This window comes from Lithobates pipiens, unplaced genomic scaffold, assembly GCF_037356315.1.
Source record: "Lithobates pipiens isolate NorthernLeopardFrog02 unplaced genomic scaffold, aLitPip1_a1.2 Scaffold_10, whole genome shotgun sequence".
In the NCBI taxonomy this organism is placed as follows: Eukaryota; Metazoa; Chordata; class Amphibia; order Anura; family Ranidae; genus Lithobates; species Lithobates pipiens.
The window spans coordinates 167,092,902-167,109,553 of NW_027507686.1; the positions used below are offsets into that span (position 1 = coordinate 167,092,902).

General features: G+C 43.5%; 1 protein-coding gene across 1 annotated transcript in view; it reads left to right on the forward strand.

Moving 5' to 3' along the window:
* The window catches only part of NAALADL1 (N-acetylated alpha-linked acidic dipeptidase like 1), a 97,764-nt gene extending 81,992 nt beyond the window's left edge, over positions 1-15,772 (forward strand). The window contains exons 16-19 of the mRNA XM_077459409.1: positions 1,121-1,294; positions 3,404-3,491; positions 9,093-9,185; positions 14,161-15,772. Coding sequence (XP_077315535.1) covers positions 1,121-1,294; positions 3,404-3,491; positions 9,093-9,185; positions 14,161-14,344 — 539 coding nt within the window. The 3' untranslated portion in view covers positions 14,345-15,772. The remainder of the gene's footprint in view (positions 1-1,120; positions 1,295-3,403; positions 3,492-9,092; positions 9,186-14,160) is intronic.
* The last annotated feature ends 880 nt before the right edge of the window (positions 15,773-16,652 follow it).

The following is a 16,652-nucleotide window of genomic DNA, read 5'->3' on the forward strand; positions in this document are numbered from 1 at the left end:
GGGGTTTGCTCGCTCTGTCAATTTCATTCTGGGACACTGTATTGTCCCGGAATGAGGGTGCCCAGGGGACGGGACAGACCTGCTAATTGCGGGATTGTCCCAGGCAATCCAGGACATGTGGGCACCCTAAGAGGGGGCCCTGGGATAAGAGCAGGGAGGGGGCCCTGGGACGAGAGCAGAGAAGACACCTGGGGTGGGAGCAGAGATGGAGGAATGAGAGCAGAGAGGAACCCTGGGATGAGGGCAGAGAGGGGGGCCCTGGGATGAGAGCAGAGAGGACCCCCGGGATGAGAGCAGAGAGGGGGGCCCTGGATTGGTAGCAGAGAGGGAACCTTGGGTGAGGACAGAGGGGGTCCCCTGAGATAAGAAAAAAGGGGGACCCTGGGATGAGGGCAGAGAGAGGGGTCCTGAGATGGGAGCAGAGAGGGACTCTGGGATAAGAGCAGAGAGGAACTCTGGGATGAGAGCAGAGAGATGGGAGCAGAGAGTGACTCCGGGATGAGAGCAGGGGGGGGGGGGGGGCTGGAATGGGAGCATAGGGATGAGGGCAGAGTATTCAGATACTCTTGCAGTGAATGTCCCTCCTCCCGGCTCCTCCTCCACCCGTGTGTGTACATCAGAGCCGAGAAAGAGGATTCTCAGTGAGTCTCTGTAGTGTGCAGGCTCAGGAGAGGGAGGGCTGCGTGAGGGAGCCCGGGCAACCCGCAATAGATGCAAGGAAGGTGTCCTAAGTGCGAGACACAAGCGAGCCCCTATCAGGCCAGTTGCCCAAGCTCCACCAGGATTTAATAAAGGTAACGCACTTACATGAAGAAAGTTAAAAACAGTATATGCCGGACACAATGGTTTCCAAACGTGTATATGTTTTGTTTTGTTTTTTTAATTCATTCAAGTGTATTTTTTCCCCCCAAAAAACTCTGTGCAAATACTGTTACATAAAAATTGCAACGATCGCCATTTTATTTCCTAGGGTCTCTGCTAAAACAACTAATATATAATATTTGGGGGTTATAAGTAATTTTCTAGTAAAAATTACTGATTTAAACATGTAAACAAAAAGGGCCAGAAAAGGCTTGGTCTTCAAGTGGATATTTATCTCTGCTATGATATGTATTTGTAGGATTCTATAGCCACCAGGCTGTGGCACGTACTGCTGGGAATGTTCTAATACGACTTGCAGACAGTCTCATCCTCCCGCTGGGACCGAGGGATTATTCAGAGACCCTGGAAACCTATTATAACACTGCTGCCTCCACCTTCTCTGCTGAGCTTACAGCAAGGAAAATCTCTTTAGGTAATAAGATATTTGGATTATTGTTACAAGATATTTGATCTGGCACATTATGATGGCTGCTATCCAATACAGGTGTACTTTAATGGCAAAACTATACATGCTGCTGAGGATTTGAAATCAATATGCTTCAAATGAAGTGACTGCCAGCATTAAATCACCTGTATAGGCCCAGTTACATTTATGCATTTTGGGAATGCATGCATTGCAGTGCCATTCATTTATGTATTGCACATGCATTGCGGAGTGCTGCAAGGCCTGACAATGCACAATGCACGATCATGAGTTGAGCTACATTAACAATGATGTGAAAGTCAGATTTTTGGACCGTTTTTGTGCTTTTGCGGACGATTGATTTCAATACCATGCATTAGCGCACATGCATTCTCATGCCACACAAATGTCATTTGGCCCTTTAAGAGACTTTGTCACCAACTTAGAAAGTTGCAGGTAAACACACAGAAAAATCAAGTATTTTAAATCCTTACTTGTAGCATTTTATTTATTTGTAGAAGTGATTTTTCATTCACTTGCAATGTGCCTTTGAACTTGCTAGAAAAACTGACCAGTCAGTTCCGTAACAGAGCCCCATCCTTCCTTGCATTTCATAGCCCTTTCCTCTTCTAGGAGTTTCTAATTACTTTCTGTGCTGGCCCAGCTCCTCTTCCCCTCTCCTTATCTCCTACATAAGCCTGATGCCAGGGGAGGAGTGAAGGGAAATACTAGAAAGTCACTTGAGTGACAGCTCTGAGCCTGCTGGTGATGCTGACATCACATGCTGGGTGACAACACTCAGTAGCAGTCTCAGTTCTTTTTAATATTTTTGCAAAATAAGCTTTTACAGGTAAATAGCACACATGAAATATTTGAAATGCACATCTTATGGGAAGATTTTTGTGTAAAGGAATGGGCTGGTGACAAATTTCTTTACCAATACATACCTAAATGTAAATAAAAAAATAAAGTTATATTCTTTTTTTCTGTGTTTTATCTGTAGCTATGAGAATAGTCAGTATGGAGCCATCAGTGTCAATAGGGTTGATTTACTGAAGGCAAATAGGCTGTTCACTTTGCAAGGGAACCTGCACTATTAAAGGAATTTTCCCCAGAATGAGATTAAGCTATGATAACTTTCATTATTCAATCATGGGCAGGCAAAAATTCAGTTTTTTTGTTTTCCTTATACTGGATTGGCTATCCTTTGCAAAGTGATACTTCACGACATTCATTAAGCACTGGGGAAAATTCCCTTGCCAAAATGCAACTTCCCTTCCAAAGTGGAGAGCCCCCATGACTCGAGAGTGATCTGCATCTTGATGGCTAGCATGTGGTGCCATCTTTTGACAACCACCTGAAGGAAGACAGTGCAAACCAAAAATCTATGCATTTAAGGCCTATCACCAAAGTTCTATGCATTTAAGACCTATCACCAAACATCTATTCATTTAAGACCTATCACTAAAGATCTATGCATTTAAGACATATCACCAAAGTTCTATGCATTTAAGTCCTATCACCAAATATGAACCAGAACATAAGGGGGTGAACTGAAAATCACAACACGCAGGTTCCTTGCTCAGCTGAGAATTACTACATGATGTGTGGAACTCAGCTCAACTTGATCCTTTTATGCCATGTATACATGACCGGACTTTTCGACAGCAAAGGTCCAATGGAGCGAATCCGTCTGACAATTTGATCATGTGTGGGCTCTGTTGGACCTTTGCTGTCCAAAAATATGATGGACTTTAGAGATAGAACATGTTTCAAATTTTTCCGCCGGAACTCCACCGGACCAAGTTCCTATCGAGAAATCCGTTCGTGTGTATGCTAGTCCGGCGGACGAAAACTGACGCTAGGGCAGCTACTGGCTATGAACTTCCTTATTCTAGTCCGGTCGTACGTCATCGCAACTCGAATCCGTCAGACTTTGGTGTGATTGTGTGTGTCCAAGTCCGTTCATTTGGAAAGTCCGTCAGAACTCCGCTGAAAGTCCGTTGGGAAGACCGTCAGACCTAGTCTGCCGGAAAGACCGGTACACGGCATTAGAAAAATATTGGGTGAGGGCTGGAAGCTTCTAATATGACTCTAATTGACACTTTTATATTTCAGATCCAGTGAAGAAAGCTGTAGACAGGTACAAGACGTATTCTGAGGAGCTCAACAAAATCATTAGCGAACTGAAAAATCAAAAAGAGGAGTAAGTTACTGTTAAAATATATATTTTTTTATTTCTATCACGTAATTCTGATTCCCTTTAAATATGTCAAAATATTTGAGTGTTAAGGTGACATTAGCCAAAAGGGAAGGTAAACTGTGGCTACTGCCGTAAAAGCTGGACAGATGTCTTCTTCGTTATTTATTATTCTCAGGGAAACTTCTGTCCATGGATGGCCACCATAATAGTGGTATGCTGCAATGCATGTGCATTTAAGCTGCATTGCCTAGTACTTTGGGATATCATTCAAAATGATTGGCACTGCAGTGCGCTCACATGTTTTTTGCATTACTGCCGTATTGCATATACGCGGCCTTTGGTTTCAAGGGGTTGTACCGGGGTGATGCTTGCAGCTGCAGGCATCACCCCAGTAGAGTTTTATAAAGCTGCCGGCCGGCTGTCTTGTAATAACCAATGTGGCTAATCAGCTGCTCAGCTGTTATTATAAGCAACGGGAGGGGACGAGAGGACACCATCCCTCCTGTGGCCTCCTGCGGCCCGCCTGGGCTCTCCCGTCCCATCGCCGGAATCGGCTTTGATCGGTTCTCAGATCTATTAACCCGGAAGCCATATCATGACATCACTCTGGGTTTACTGAAGACATAAAGGCACCAGATTTTAAAAATTACAGCATTCAAAACAGCCAAACTTGGTGTTTTGAATGCTTTTAAGTGCAAAGGATGGATTTGGGGTCTTATAGACCCTAGGTCCCTCCATAAAGAGTACCTATCACTGCCTATTACTGTCACAAGGGATGTTTACATTCCTTGTGACAGCAATAAAAGTGATAAAAAATTTAAAGAGACAGTGTAAAAATAAAAAAATAAAATAAAATAAATAAGAAACAAATAATAATTTAAAGCTCCCTAGCCTTCCGTGCTCTCACATGGAAGCGAATGAATGCGAAAGTCATGCCCACAAATGTAAATAGCCTTTAAACCACATAGGTGAGATTCCGAAGTACCATAGTTTTTTGCCAGTCCACAAGTGTGCGCAATTTTTTTTTTTTAAATCAGAAAATAACTTTTATTTCGCTTGTTGCACAGTACAAAATATACAACAGACAGTGCATAAAGAGACATAAAAAAACAGAACCAAAATATGGATTACAACAACAGGAGATACGGTGAGAGAAGAATCAAGTCCCAAAAAGAGTGTTTTCACAATACATTCCCTTGCATTTGTGCATATAATCTCTTCAGTTGCATTCACTCGTTATTCCCAGTGTTTTGTTACAACGTACTATTATTCTTTCCACTGACTCTTCCCTTCATTTCTGATACACCAATCTGTTCACTGTGCAACAATTCCAATATCGTGTAACTTAGGTAGAAAAGACCATAGCAACTAATATACCGAGAACAAACATTACATCCAAAGTAAACCTTGTAGTACTTTCAGTTCCTTGTGTACACATTCTAAATAAGAACAGCATAATAAATTGGTATTCCAACGTTCCCTCTTCCAGTGGCAGAAATGCCTTGTTTTCGTACGGCCCACTCCCTGCCCCTATTGGCAACCTTTGGGCAAGCGTGCTCCAGTCATCTATCCCAAAACCAATCTGTCTTTGATAAGTTGGTAGGGGACCAACCCCGGAACCTCCAGCCATGCTTGCCACATTAAAAAAAAATTTTGTGGGACTTTCCTATGCTGGTATGTTAATTTTTCTTTAATTAATAATTTGCTCACACTGTCCACCCATTGCCCCCTGGTAGGCACTCTTGGAGTGATCCACCTTTGGGCAATCAGTTTACGTGCTTCATAGAGTAATCTTAGGACTGCTGTGCGTGTGTGTGAGGTCAGCGTATCATCGTCCAGCGCACCCAGCAGGCAGACGGCCGGATCCATTGGGATGGTAACACTATATACTGTAGATATCATGGCTGTAATCTCCTTCCAGAATCTAAAAAGTTTGGGGCACTTCCACAGCATATGAAGAAGATCACCATGGTCTGTCTCACACTTTGGGCATAGGGGGGAATCTCTGATGCCCCATGAATGGAGTCTCTTGGGTGTCCTATAGGCCCTATGTAATAGGTATAATTGTGACAGTTTGTGTGACGCTGACAGTGAGACCAAAGGGGTTGCCGCCAGGCACAATTCCCATTTTTCCCCGTCAATAGGGCCAAGATCTGTTTCCCACCCCTGCCTACATGGCAGCCTAGCAGGGTCCTGTATTCGTGCAAGGAGTATACTGTAGCAGCCTGAGATCATCCCCTTTTTGTCCCCCTTCATAAGGATGGGGTGAAGAATAGCGTGATCTGCAGGTCGCAGTACAGTGGATCGTGCCTGTATTTGCAACGCATGTCGCAGCTGTAGATATTTGAAGAAGTTGTTGTGCGGAACCCCAAATTCCATTTGGATGTCAGAGAACAACTTAAATACATGACCAGCATACAGCTGGGGGACATATTTAATACCCACCCTTTCCCAGTTGCTAAAGCCCGTCAGTTTCTGAAGTTCTTTGAATTGTTTGTTGCGCCATATAGGTGTATCGGGCAGGTACCCCCGTAATCCGAGTGTCTTTTTAACGTATGGCCACAGAGTATTCAACAGTTTCACAGTGGGAGCCGTTGAATCTAGATGCGGATAACCCGAAGTGTGCGCAATTTTAAAGCACGACATGTTAGGCATCTATTTCGACGTAAAATCATTTTTCACATTATACAAAAAACATAGGGCTAACTTTACTCCTTTTTTTCTTATTTTTTTTTATTCATGAAAGTGTATTTCTTCCTAAAAAAATTGCATTTGAAGGACCGCTGCGCAAATACAGTGTGACATAAAATATACCATTTTATTCTCTAGGGTCTCTGCTAAAAAAAAATATATATATATATATATATATATATATATATATATATATATATATATATATATATATATATATATATATATATAATCTTTGTGGGTTCCAAGTACTTTTCTAGCAAAAAATACTGATTTTAACTTATAAGCAACAAGTGTCAGAAACACTACAATAAAACAATACAATACTGTAGCTGCAGCCCTGTTGCAGTATATGTACTGCGGCGGGTCGGCAAATGGTTAAATTGTAAGTTCACTTTACAGAAAATCTGTAAGGTGAACTTACATTGGACCCCCTCCCCATCCCACCCAGTCCTGCTAACCTGGAGGCCAGCCATCCCCCGCACTGACCCCTTTACATTACACAGCCCCCTGCGCTCTGGACCCCTTTACATTACACTTCATTCTGCATTTATGGACCCTTTTACATTACACAGCACCCTGCATCTCTGGACCCCTTTACATTACACAGCACCCTGCATCTCTGGACCCCTTTACATTACACAGCACCCTGCAGCTCTGGACCCCTTTACATTACACAGCACCTGGCAGCTCTGGACCCCTTTACATTACACAGCACCCGGCAGCTCTTGAATACTTGCATGTTACACAGACCCCGCCTTCAGTGCAGACCCCCTTCAGTGTAGCCCCCCATTCAGTGCAGATGCCCCCTTCAGTGTAGCCCCCGTTCAGTGCAGACGCCCCCTTCAGTGTAGCCCCCCATTCAGTGCAGACTTCCCTTCAGTGTAGCCTCCCCGTTCAGTGCAGTGTGCAGACCTCCCCATTCAGTACCTCAGATCAGTGTGGCGGCACATGCTCAGCAGATACCCTCCCCCTGTTTACACATAAACAGAGAGGAGGGGGAGGCGGCTTCACTCTGCTCGGCTGTGCTTGTGTGACATCCGGGGGCTCGCACAGACAGACAGCCCGCGGCCACAAATGTAGGGGATGGTAATCGCAGTGATGTCACCCTGCAACCCTCCGCACACCCCCTCCCCCTTGCATCACAATATAGCTCGCCTCTCCCTGCCTATGCCTGCCACTGCATCGCTGCCTAAACCCGCAGCGCTGCCACCACTTCAATTGTGAAGGGGGTGCTGGCCTGGCACCCCCCCAGTGTGTGGTACCCTGGGGGTGGCCGGACACCCCGCCCCATAGTTAGAACGCCTCTGCACTCGGCACATCTTTGCAAGAAGGCGCAGCTCTGCAGTGTTGTAGGGGCAGCTGGTAGTCACTTGTTGCCCAGAAAGTTTAACAGCACACTGCCAGCACTGCGCCCCCTTCTTACAATAAATTACTCAGCCCAGGGCATCTGTCCCTTAAGCCCACCCCTTGTACCAGCCCTGCCTGTACTAACACATCCAATAGTAGTGTGGCGATCTCCCTGCTGAGCTTTTGTGTTCTGATAGGGGGGGGGGCTTCCACCCCCTGCTAGAACACAGTGATCACTGCTCATAGCCATTGGCTGTTGGATGCCAAAGAGCTAGATTTTGATCTCATCTGACCACAACACTTTCACCCAATTCTCCTCTAAATCATTCAGATGTTTATTAGCAAACTTCAGACGAGCCTGAACATGTGCTTTCTTGAGCAGGGGGACCTTTTGGGAGCTGCAGGATTTCAGTCCTTCACAGCTTAGTGTGTTACCAATTGTTTTTTTGGTGACTATGGTCCCAGCTGCCTTGAGACGCAGGGCACCGCCCCCTCTCTCCAGCCACCCCCTCTATCACCAATTGCATACACACGATCGGAATTTCCGATAGAAACTTTTTCTGAGAACCTGCTCTCAATCTTTTTCTCGCTGAAAATTCGGCCAGCAAAATTCCGATGGAGCATACACATGGTCGCATTTTCCGTCGAAAAGCTCTCATCGGTCTTTTGCTGGCCGAAATTCCAACCGCGTGTATGCTGCATTAGGCTTTTTGATTACTGCTTTCTGGTGAGTGTAAACTTTGGAAGGTGGTGGTGAATCACGAGCATCTGGATCGCTCAAACACATTTATATGTGGCACGTTGGATTATTCTATGTAGGACCATCACTGGGACTTTTTTGTACTGAATCACTTTATATTTAATCACTTTGTATGCACAATTCTTTGAGAATTAATGAATATATTGAACACATTGAGCACTATATTGATTGGAAAAGTCACTTTTATATATATAGATGACTGAGCAAGTGAGCATTGATGGATATATTGATTATTTACTTTGCACTTTAATGTGAATAATACATTTTATATATTATAAATATTTATATATATTTTCACCCTTGCACCACAAATAGTGAAGAAATTGTAGCCACAGCGAACTTTATATGTTGAACATATATATATATTATCTATTATTATTGTTTTTGCTCCGGTGACACATATCACACAAAATATTGTATATACAAACCAGGAATTCTGACTTCAGTCTAAGTTTTTAATCTGCGTTCTTGTTCTGGGTCTGTGATTTACAATGTAATACAGCCAATAGCAGCTGGGCAACTAGCATTGTTAAAGAAGGTGGCAGCAATGACAGCCCCCACTTTTCTCTCAGAATATTTTTTCATGAGCAACTCTGTGTTAAATTGTGGACAATCATCGACGTTTGATTATAAAAAGGTAGCTTCTGTAAACCAGGACATTGCCGTTTTTATGTGCCCAGGGTAAAGACAACCCTGCTCCCTTTAGCACCAGATCATTTTTAAGTATCAGCCCCCCACTTGTTTTATATTTACCTCCTGTGATGAGAACATCCATGGTAATGATTGTGTTTTTCTCTCTCCAGGCCGCTTAGAGTTCGAATGATCAATGACCAGTTAATGTTGGTGGAGCGAGCGTTCATCAATCATTATGCATTCCCAGATAAACTTTATTACAGGTATAGTAGTTTACAAAATTGAGATCCATTAAAAGCAAAAGGCCTTTTTTTTTATTTATTTTTTATTTATTTTTTGTTTTAAATGTCTGGGTGTACAGGCTGTAAAAATAAGTACAACCATTGATCTTCAGACACACAGTCTAAGCATAGACTTAATGCTACATTTGAAGATGTCATGACATGATATGGATGCTTTGAGGTTACAGAAAAGCCAAGAGGAATCATCAAAGGGACTAATCATCTGTTTGGCAGCTTTGGTTAAAAGTGACTTAATTACAAATGTGGTGTTCAAAATGTAACATATTCCATTACAGTGTAATCAAACAGTGTGTTGTTAGACTAGAGCAAGGGTCTCCAAACATTCTAAACAATGGACCAGTTTACTGTCCTTCAGACTTTAGGAGAGCCGGACTGTGGCCATTGGGAGTAGAAAAGGTCCAGTGGTCAGTGGTAAAAAATAATGCCCCATTGTTTGTTTAAGGCTGGGTTCACAACTATGCAAATTGGATGCAGATTTTCCTAGCATCCAATTCGCATTACAGGAGAGTGTGGCTGGCTCTCAATGGAGGAGGTTCACACAGCTTTGGGGTGACCACAATCCGCATTGGAAAAGGCTCCAGTGCATCTCTGGCTCAGTTTCAGGTGCAAATTAAGGCAAAAATTCGGACCTGAATCAGTGTACAGGGATGCACCGGAACCCCTGTTGTGACCCGTGGCTGCATTAGTGTGAACTCAGTCTTAGTGAGAATAATTGTGCTCCATTATTGGTGTAAGTGGGGGGAATTGTGCCCCGTCATTGATGTCATTGGGCCCCATCGTTTGTGTTATTAAGAGGAATTGTGCCCCATAAGTAATATCATTGGGCCCCATTGTTGGTGGCAGTGGGAGGAATTGTGCCCCATCGTTGGTATAATTGGGAAAACATGTGCCCCCTTCATTGGTGTCTGTCAGGGGAATTATGCCCCATTGTTGGCATCAGTGGATGAAATGGTGCCCCAAGGGCCAGATAAAAGCAAGCAGTTTGGAGACCACTGGGCTAGAGTATAAAATTACATATATAAAAAAAAGTACAGTAGTAGTACATGATATAGATTTCTTCTTAACCCTTTTACCCCAACCCAGTGTTACTTAGACTTTTATTTAGATAATACAAGTCCTGATAAATGGGGAATGGATGAGTCCACACAATGTTTTGTATACTCCTGTGAACTTTTGACAAAAAAAAAAAATCAGTTGGATCTAGGAAGGATGTTAGTACTCTCATTTTCTTAGCCATCTTTTTATGAATTTGATGTGGCATTGATACTCTCAGGCCGGGTTCACACCTATGCGAATTAGATGTGGATTTCCCCACATCCATTTCGCATAGCAGGAGAATGTGACTGACTCCATATGAAGCCAATTTACATATCTCCATTGTGGCTGCTGAGCGCACTGCATGCTGTGCGTCTTTGGCTCCATTTCGGGGCCGAAGTCAGGCATAGATTCTGCCCCGATTCGTCCCTGAAATGGGGAACACAGCTCCACCTGCAGCCACCCTAATACTTACCCGATCCCGCAATGTGCCTCTTTATTGACAGCCAGCAAGCCGCTGAGGAAAGAGTGGGGTCGAGTCCCATTCTGTGTATCTGATTGACCAGCCTTTTTCAACCGGGGTGCCTTGAGGTTTTTTCAGGGGTGCCTTGGCAAAAGGCCTAAAAAACTGCCCAAAAATGTATGCAAGCCAGCAGGTGGATCAATCATGCCTTTTAGTTACACAAAACCACAGGTATTTATTGTGCACCATTTCAAACTTCCAGCCACCAGTGGCCTCACAACCAGTGATGTCATCAGTGTTGATAAGAAGGGTGTTGATCGCTTGCACAGCATGCTTGCTTGCCCCTGTCCTGCCCTTCTCCATCAGCACTGGGGTCACATTAGCTGAGTGAGGGAGAGAAACACTGGAGTACTAGACAGTACAGGTGTATTTGCTTTGGAAGAATAAATCGCCTCTAATGTTGGGTGTCCTATGTGTATCGATGGTGTGGCATTATGTAAAACTTTTAGAATAGTTTTTTACATTTTAGAATGGGGTGCTGCTTTGAGACTCCACAATTTTAAAGGGTGCCTTGACTGAAAAAAAGTTGAGAAACACTGTCATAGACACACAGAGGTGAGCTTAGGAGCGAGCATACATGATTTCCCCCATAGCAGAGGATGAGCCAGGAGTGCCGGTGAGTTACCCGAGAAGAGGGGGATTGGGGCTGCTCTGTGCAAAACCACTACACAGAGCAGGTAAGTATAACATGTTTATTTATTTATTTTTAATAATTTAACCTTTAATATCACTTTAAAAAGAGTGAAGTTCTATAGCCATCTGGTGATCCCACAGTGCCTTGAAATTTTCCACATTTTATCATGTTACAACCAAAAAGGTAAATGTATTGCATTGGGATTTTATGTGCTAGACCAACATAAAGTTGCACATAATTGTGAAGTGGAAGGAAAATGATAAATGGTTTTTAAAATGTTTTACAAATATCTGAAACGTGTGGCGTGCATTTGTATTGTATTTACTCTGATACCCTTAACTAAAATCTAGTGGAACCAATTGCCTTCAGAAGTCACCTAATTAGTGAATAGAGTCCACCTGTGTGTAATTGAATCTAAGTGTATAAATATAGCTGTTCTGTGAAGCCCTCAGAGGTGTTTGTTATGCCGCGTACACAGAGTTAGGTTATAAAAAAATATCCCAAGCTTTGAACATCTCATGGAGCACTGTTCAATCCATCATCCCAAAAATGGAAAGAGTATGGCACAACTGCAAATCAACCAAGACATGGCTGTCCACCTAAACTGACAGGCCGGGCAAGGAGAGCATTATTCAGGGAAGCAGTAAGTAATAGTACTAATAGTACTATAGCAGTGATGGCAAAACTTGGCACCCCAGATGTTCTGGAACTACATTTCCCATGATGCTAATGCACTCTGCAGTGTAGCTGAGCATTATGGGAAATGTAGTTCCAAAACATCTTGGGTGCCGAGGTTCACCATCACTGTACTATAGTAACCAATAGTAACTCTGGAAGATCTGCAGAGATCCACAGCTCAGGTGGGAGAATCTGTCCACAGGACAACTATTAGCAGTGCATTCTGCAGATCTGGCCTTTATGGAAGAGTGGGGGGGGGGGGGGGGGGCACAGCAAACATGTGGAAGAAGGTGCTCTGGTCAGATGAGACCAAAATGGAACTTTGTAGCCTAAAAGCAAAACGCTATGTGTGGCAGAAATCTAACACTGCTATAACCCCGGACATACCATCACCATCGTGAAACATGGTGGTGGCAGCATCATTTTATGGGGATGATTTTCTTCAGCAGGGACAGGGAAGCTGGTCAGAGTTTATGGGAAGATGGATGGAGCCAAATACAGGGCAATCTTAGAACAAAACCTGTTATGCCGCGTATACACGATCAGAATTCCGTCCAGAAAAAGACCGATGAGAGATTTTCATCTGAAAATGCGACCGTGTATAAGCTCCATCGGAATTTAGCTGTCCGAATTCCCGCCAGCCAAAAATTGATAACATGTTCTCAATTTGCCAGACGGAAAAACTTTCTATCGGAAATTCCGATCGTGTGTATGCAATTCCGACCAAAAATCACGCATGCTCAGATTCAACTACGAGACGGAAGCTATTGGCTACTGGCTATTGAACTTCCTTTTTCTAGTCCCGTCGTATGTGTTGTACATCACCGCGTTCTAAATGATCGGAATTTGGTGTGACCATGTGTAGGCAAGACAGGTTGAGCAGAATTTCGTTGGGAAAACCATCAGAGCTTTTTCCAATGAGAATTATGATCGTACGTACGCGCCATTAGAGTCTGAAAAAGACTCTAATGGTTTAGATCAAAGCATATTCATGTGTTAGAATGGCCCAGTCAAAGTCCAGACCTAAATCCAATTGAGAATCTGTGGCAAGACTTGAAAATTGCTGTTCACAGACGGTCTCCACCCAATCTGACAGAGCTTGAGCTATTTTGCAAAGAAGAATGGGCAAAAATTTCTCTCTACAGATGTGCAAAGCTGGTAGAGACATCCCCAAAAAGACTTGCAGCTGTAATTGCAGCGAAAGGTTGTTCTACAAAAGTATTGACTCAGGGGGGCTGAATACAAATGCACGCCATACTTTTCAGATATTTTATTTGTACAAAAAATGTTGAGAACCATATATAATTTTCCTTCCACTTCACAATTATGTGCCACTCTGTGTTGGTCTATCACATAAAATCCCAATAAAATACATTTACATTTTTGGTTGTAACATGACAAAATGTGGAAAATTTCGAGGGGTATGAATAATTTTTCAAGGCGCTGTAAATAGGGCCAGTGACTAATACATAAAGCATAGCAATAGGGCAGTGATGGCAAACCTTGGCACCCCAGATGTTTTGGAACTACATTTCCGATGATGCTCCACTACACTGCCGAGTGCATGAGCATCATGGGAAATGTAGTTCCAAAACATCTGGGGTGCCAAGGTTTGCCATCAGTGCAATAGGGTAATATAGCTCCCAAATGTCCATCATTTGGAAGGACTGTCCCTCTTTAGAAGTCAAGTCTATCCTCCTCAGTTGTCCCTCTTTTGGACTAATATTTAACACCAAAAAAGTTATATAATACTAAACTTTTCATCCCACCTATAAATTATTTAACTTGTTAATTTATATATATTTCAATATGAAGGAAAAATAGTGGTGAAAAAAAGTTATTTATAGGCTGGATGCACACAGGCACCAATACTGGGACTACCAACAGCCTATCAATGCAGTGTATTGGCAGTATATCATTGTAATCAATTTGTATGAAGCTGACAGTCACTGAGATTGACACATGGAAAAAACTCCTTTGCAAATGGTGCCTTAGTAAAGGTATAATGATAAACATTAACAGGTATACTATATATTTATTCATCATCAACCTTATTTTTTCTACAGCCATGTCATTTGGGCATCTCGGAGTTCCAGCGTGGTCACCTTTCCGGGTATTGCTGATGCCTTTAGTAAGGCAAGCTCTACTGGACTGCAAGAGGACTGGGACCAAGTACACCATCATGTCACAGTAGCTGCTACCGCTATTGATAATGCTGCATCCACTCTGCAAGCTGCTGCTTCTATTTAACAAGCTTATTACCGGTAATTGTTTAAAAAAAAAAAAAAAAGGAAACATTTTAAAGAGACATTTTAAAGAGATCCAGTCAGCAATGGGCCTTTAAAAGTTAAAATCTGAATTTCCAGTTGTTGTCATAATAATGCAATCTCTAGATCTCCCTTTACACTTGGCGTGTCTTAAATGTGTGCCAAAGTGCGCAGAGAATGTGCGTTTTGCCACGCATTTCGGAAACATGCTGCAAATGCACATCATGGGGGGGTGTGGGGGGGGGGGTAGGGCATTGTCACTTCCATCCAATCTGCTCCCAGACCTCTCCTCTGCAAAGTGTAATTTCAGCTCTCCACCCCCTTTTTTTTGAACACTCGGACAAGCTTTATAATTCAGCACTTTGAACAGATGTAGTGAAGAGAAGATATCAGATAAACAGGTACAACTTGTGTAGGAGGATTTGTTTAATCTCTGTGTATCACCGGAGACCAGTCACTTCACTGGGTATATGTGAGGATTTACAAGTACTTTAATGGCACCCTAAGCGCAGGTAGCAGGCATGGATTTCCAAAAGAAGTTTTGGAGCTTCTTTGTGGCTTTTGTAGCACGTAGAGCATCCCATTCGGCTATCCTGTGCGTGACGGGCAGAAAGGCTTGAGAAACCCACAGGGATATGTGTGAGCTGTGTTTTAGCTGTACTATCTTTACTGTTAGAGTTGAAATGTCAGCCCAGTGTCAGGCTCTTTTGGATATGGAGGCTGACCTGTCTCCTGTATGAGCTCAGAGATGACACCCTGTCTAGGCTCCTAGTGAGTTGTAGCCTCTGTTGCTGAAACCTCCCACTGTGAGCTGCAGTGTCTGGGAGGGGGAAAAATTATGGCCAAAACCACAATGTATTCCCTACTAAAACACAGCACAGATGATTTTGTAAAAACATACTGCACTGGACCTGGCTTGTGGATAACCTGCCATGAGATGATATGCTTTACTGCAGAGATCCATGAAAGTGTGCATGGGCAAGTGCAAGGACCAAGTTAACATGTCATTTCATTTATACTATCCAAAAACAAAACACTGTGACATTGTGATTTCACATATTAAATCAGGCCATGCTATAAATGTATATGTTTAGATTGTAGGTTCATATAGGCAGGGCTCTTTACTATTATGTCTAGTTATTGCTGTATTCGTTTTTGCTATACTGTATGTATTTGTCTTTGGAAACTTTGTATGTATAACTAGTGCTGTCTCTTGATTTTACCACTTTGTACAGCACCATGGGTGTGGACAGTGCTATAATAGAATCATTTTTAAAAATTATTATCAGCAGTAAAAAAAGTAAAATAATCTATTTTCTTTCATGTACAAATGTAATTAACATGTCTTATCATATTGCTTTGTGAAATGGAAAATCCACTGTCCCTGCATTAAATTATTTTAATTAATCCTGTATATGAAAATCCTGAGTCTTTATTGTAATTGGTGATCACAAATCGCTAGAAACCACTATGAAAATATATATGTGTGATTATGTTGAAGGATCCACTCATATTCAGGAATATTTAATTGTGTAATTATGGATGGGACACTCCCACTCATATCTAGGAATATTTAATTATGTGACTATGGATGGGACGTTAACACTCATATCCAGGAATATTTAATTATGTGACTATGGATGGGACGCTAAGGCCGCGTACACACGGGCGGACTGTTCGCTCAACTTTGTCCGCTGAACAGTGTTTCAGCGGACAGTCCGCTCGTGTGTGGGGCTTCAGCGGACAGTTTCAGCGGACAGTTTGACGAACAAAGTTTTTCGGAAATTCCGAAAAACTGTCCGCTGAAACTTGGTTTGAGCGGACAGTCCGCCCGTGTGTAGGCCACTTTCGAAATGAGCAAACTGTTCCCGCTCGGAGAAAAGTCTGCTCATTTCGAGCGCGTCTCCAGGTAGGCGGGGCCCGCGAAGGAGACGTCGCGGGCCCCGCCGCCTGGTATGGACTTAAAGAGGAACCCCAACGCCGAAAAAAATCGGCGTGGGGGTCCCCCCAAAGTCCACAACAGACCCTTGTCCGAGCACGCTACCCGGCCGGCCAGGAAAGGGGGGCGAGCGAGCGCGCCCCCCCTCCCGAGCCGTACCAGGCCGCGTGCCCTCAACATGGGGGGTGCCTTGGGGAAGGGGGGGCCGCGCGGCCCCCCCACCCCAAAGCACCTTGTCCCCATGTTGATGAGGACAAGGGCCTCTTCCCGACAACCCTGGCCGTTGGTTGTCGGGGTCTGCGGGCGGGGGGCTTATCGGAATCCGGGAGCCCCCTTTAATAAGGGGGCTCCC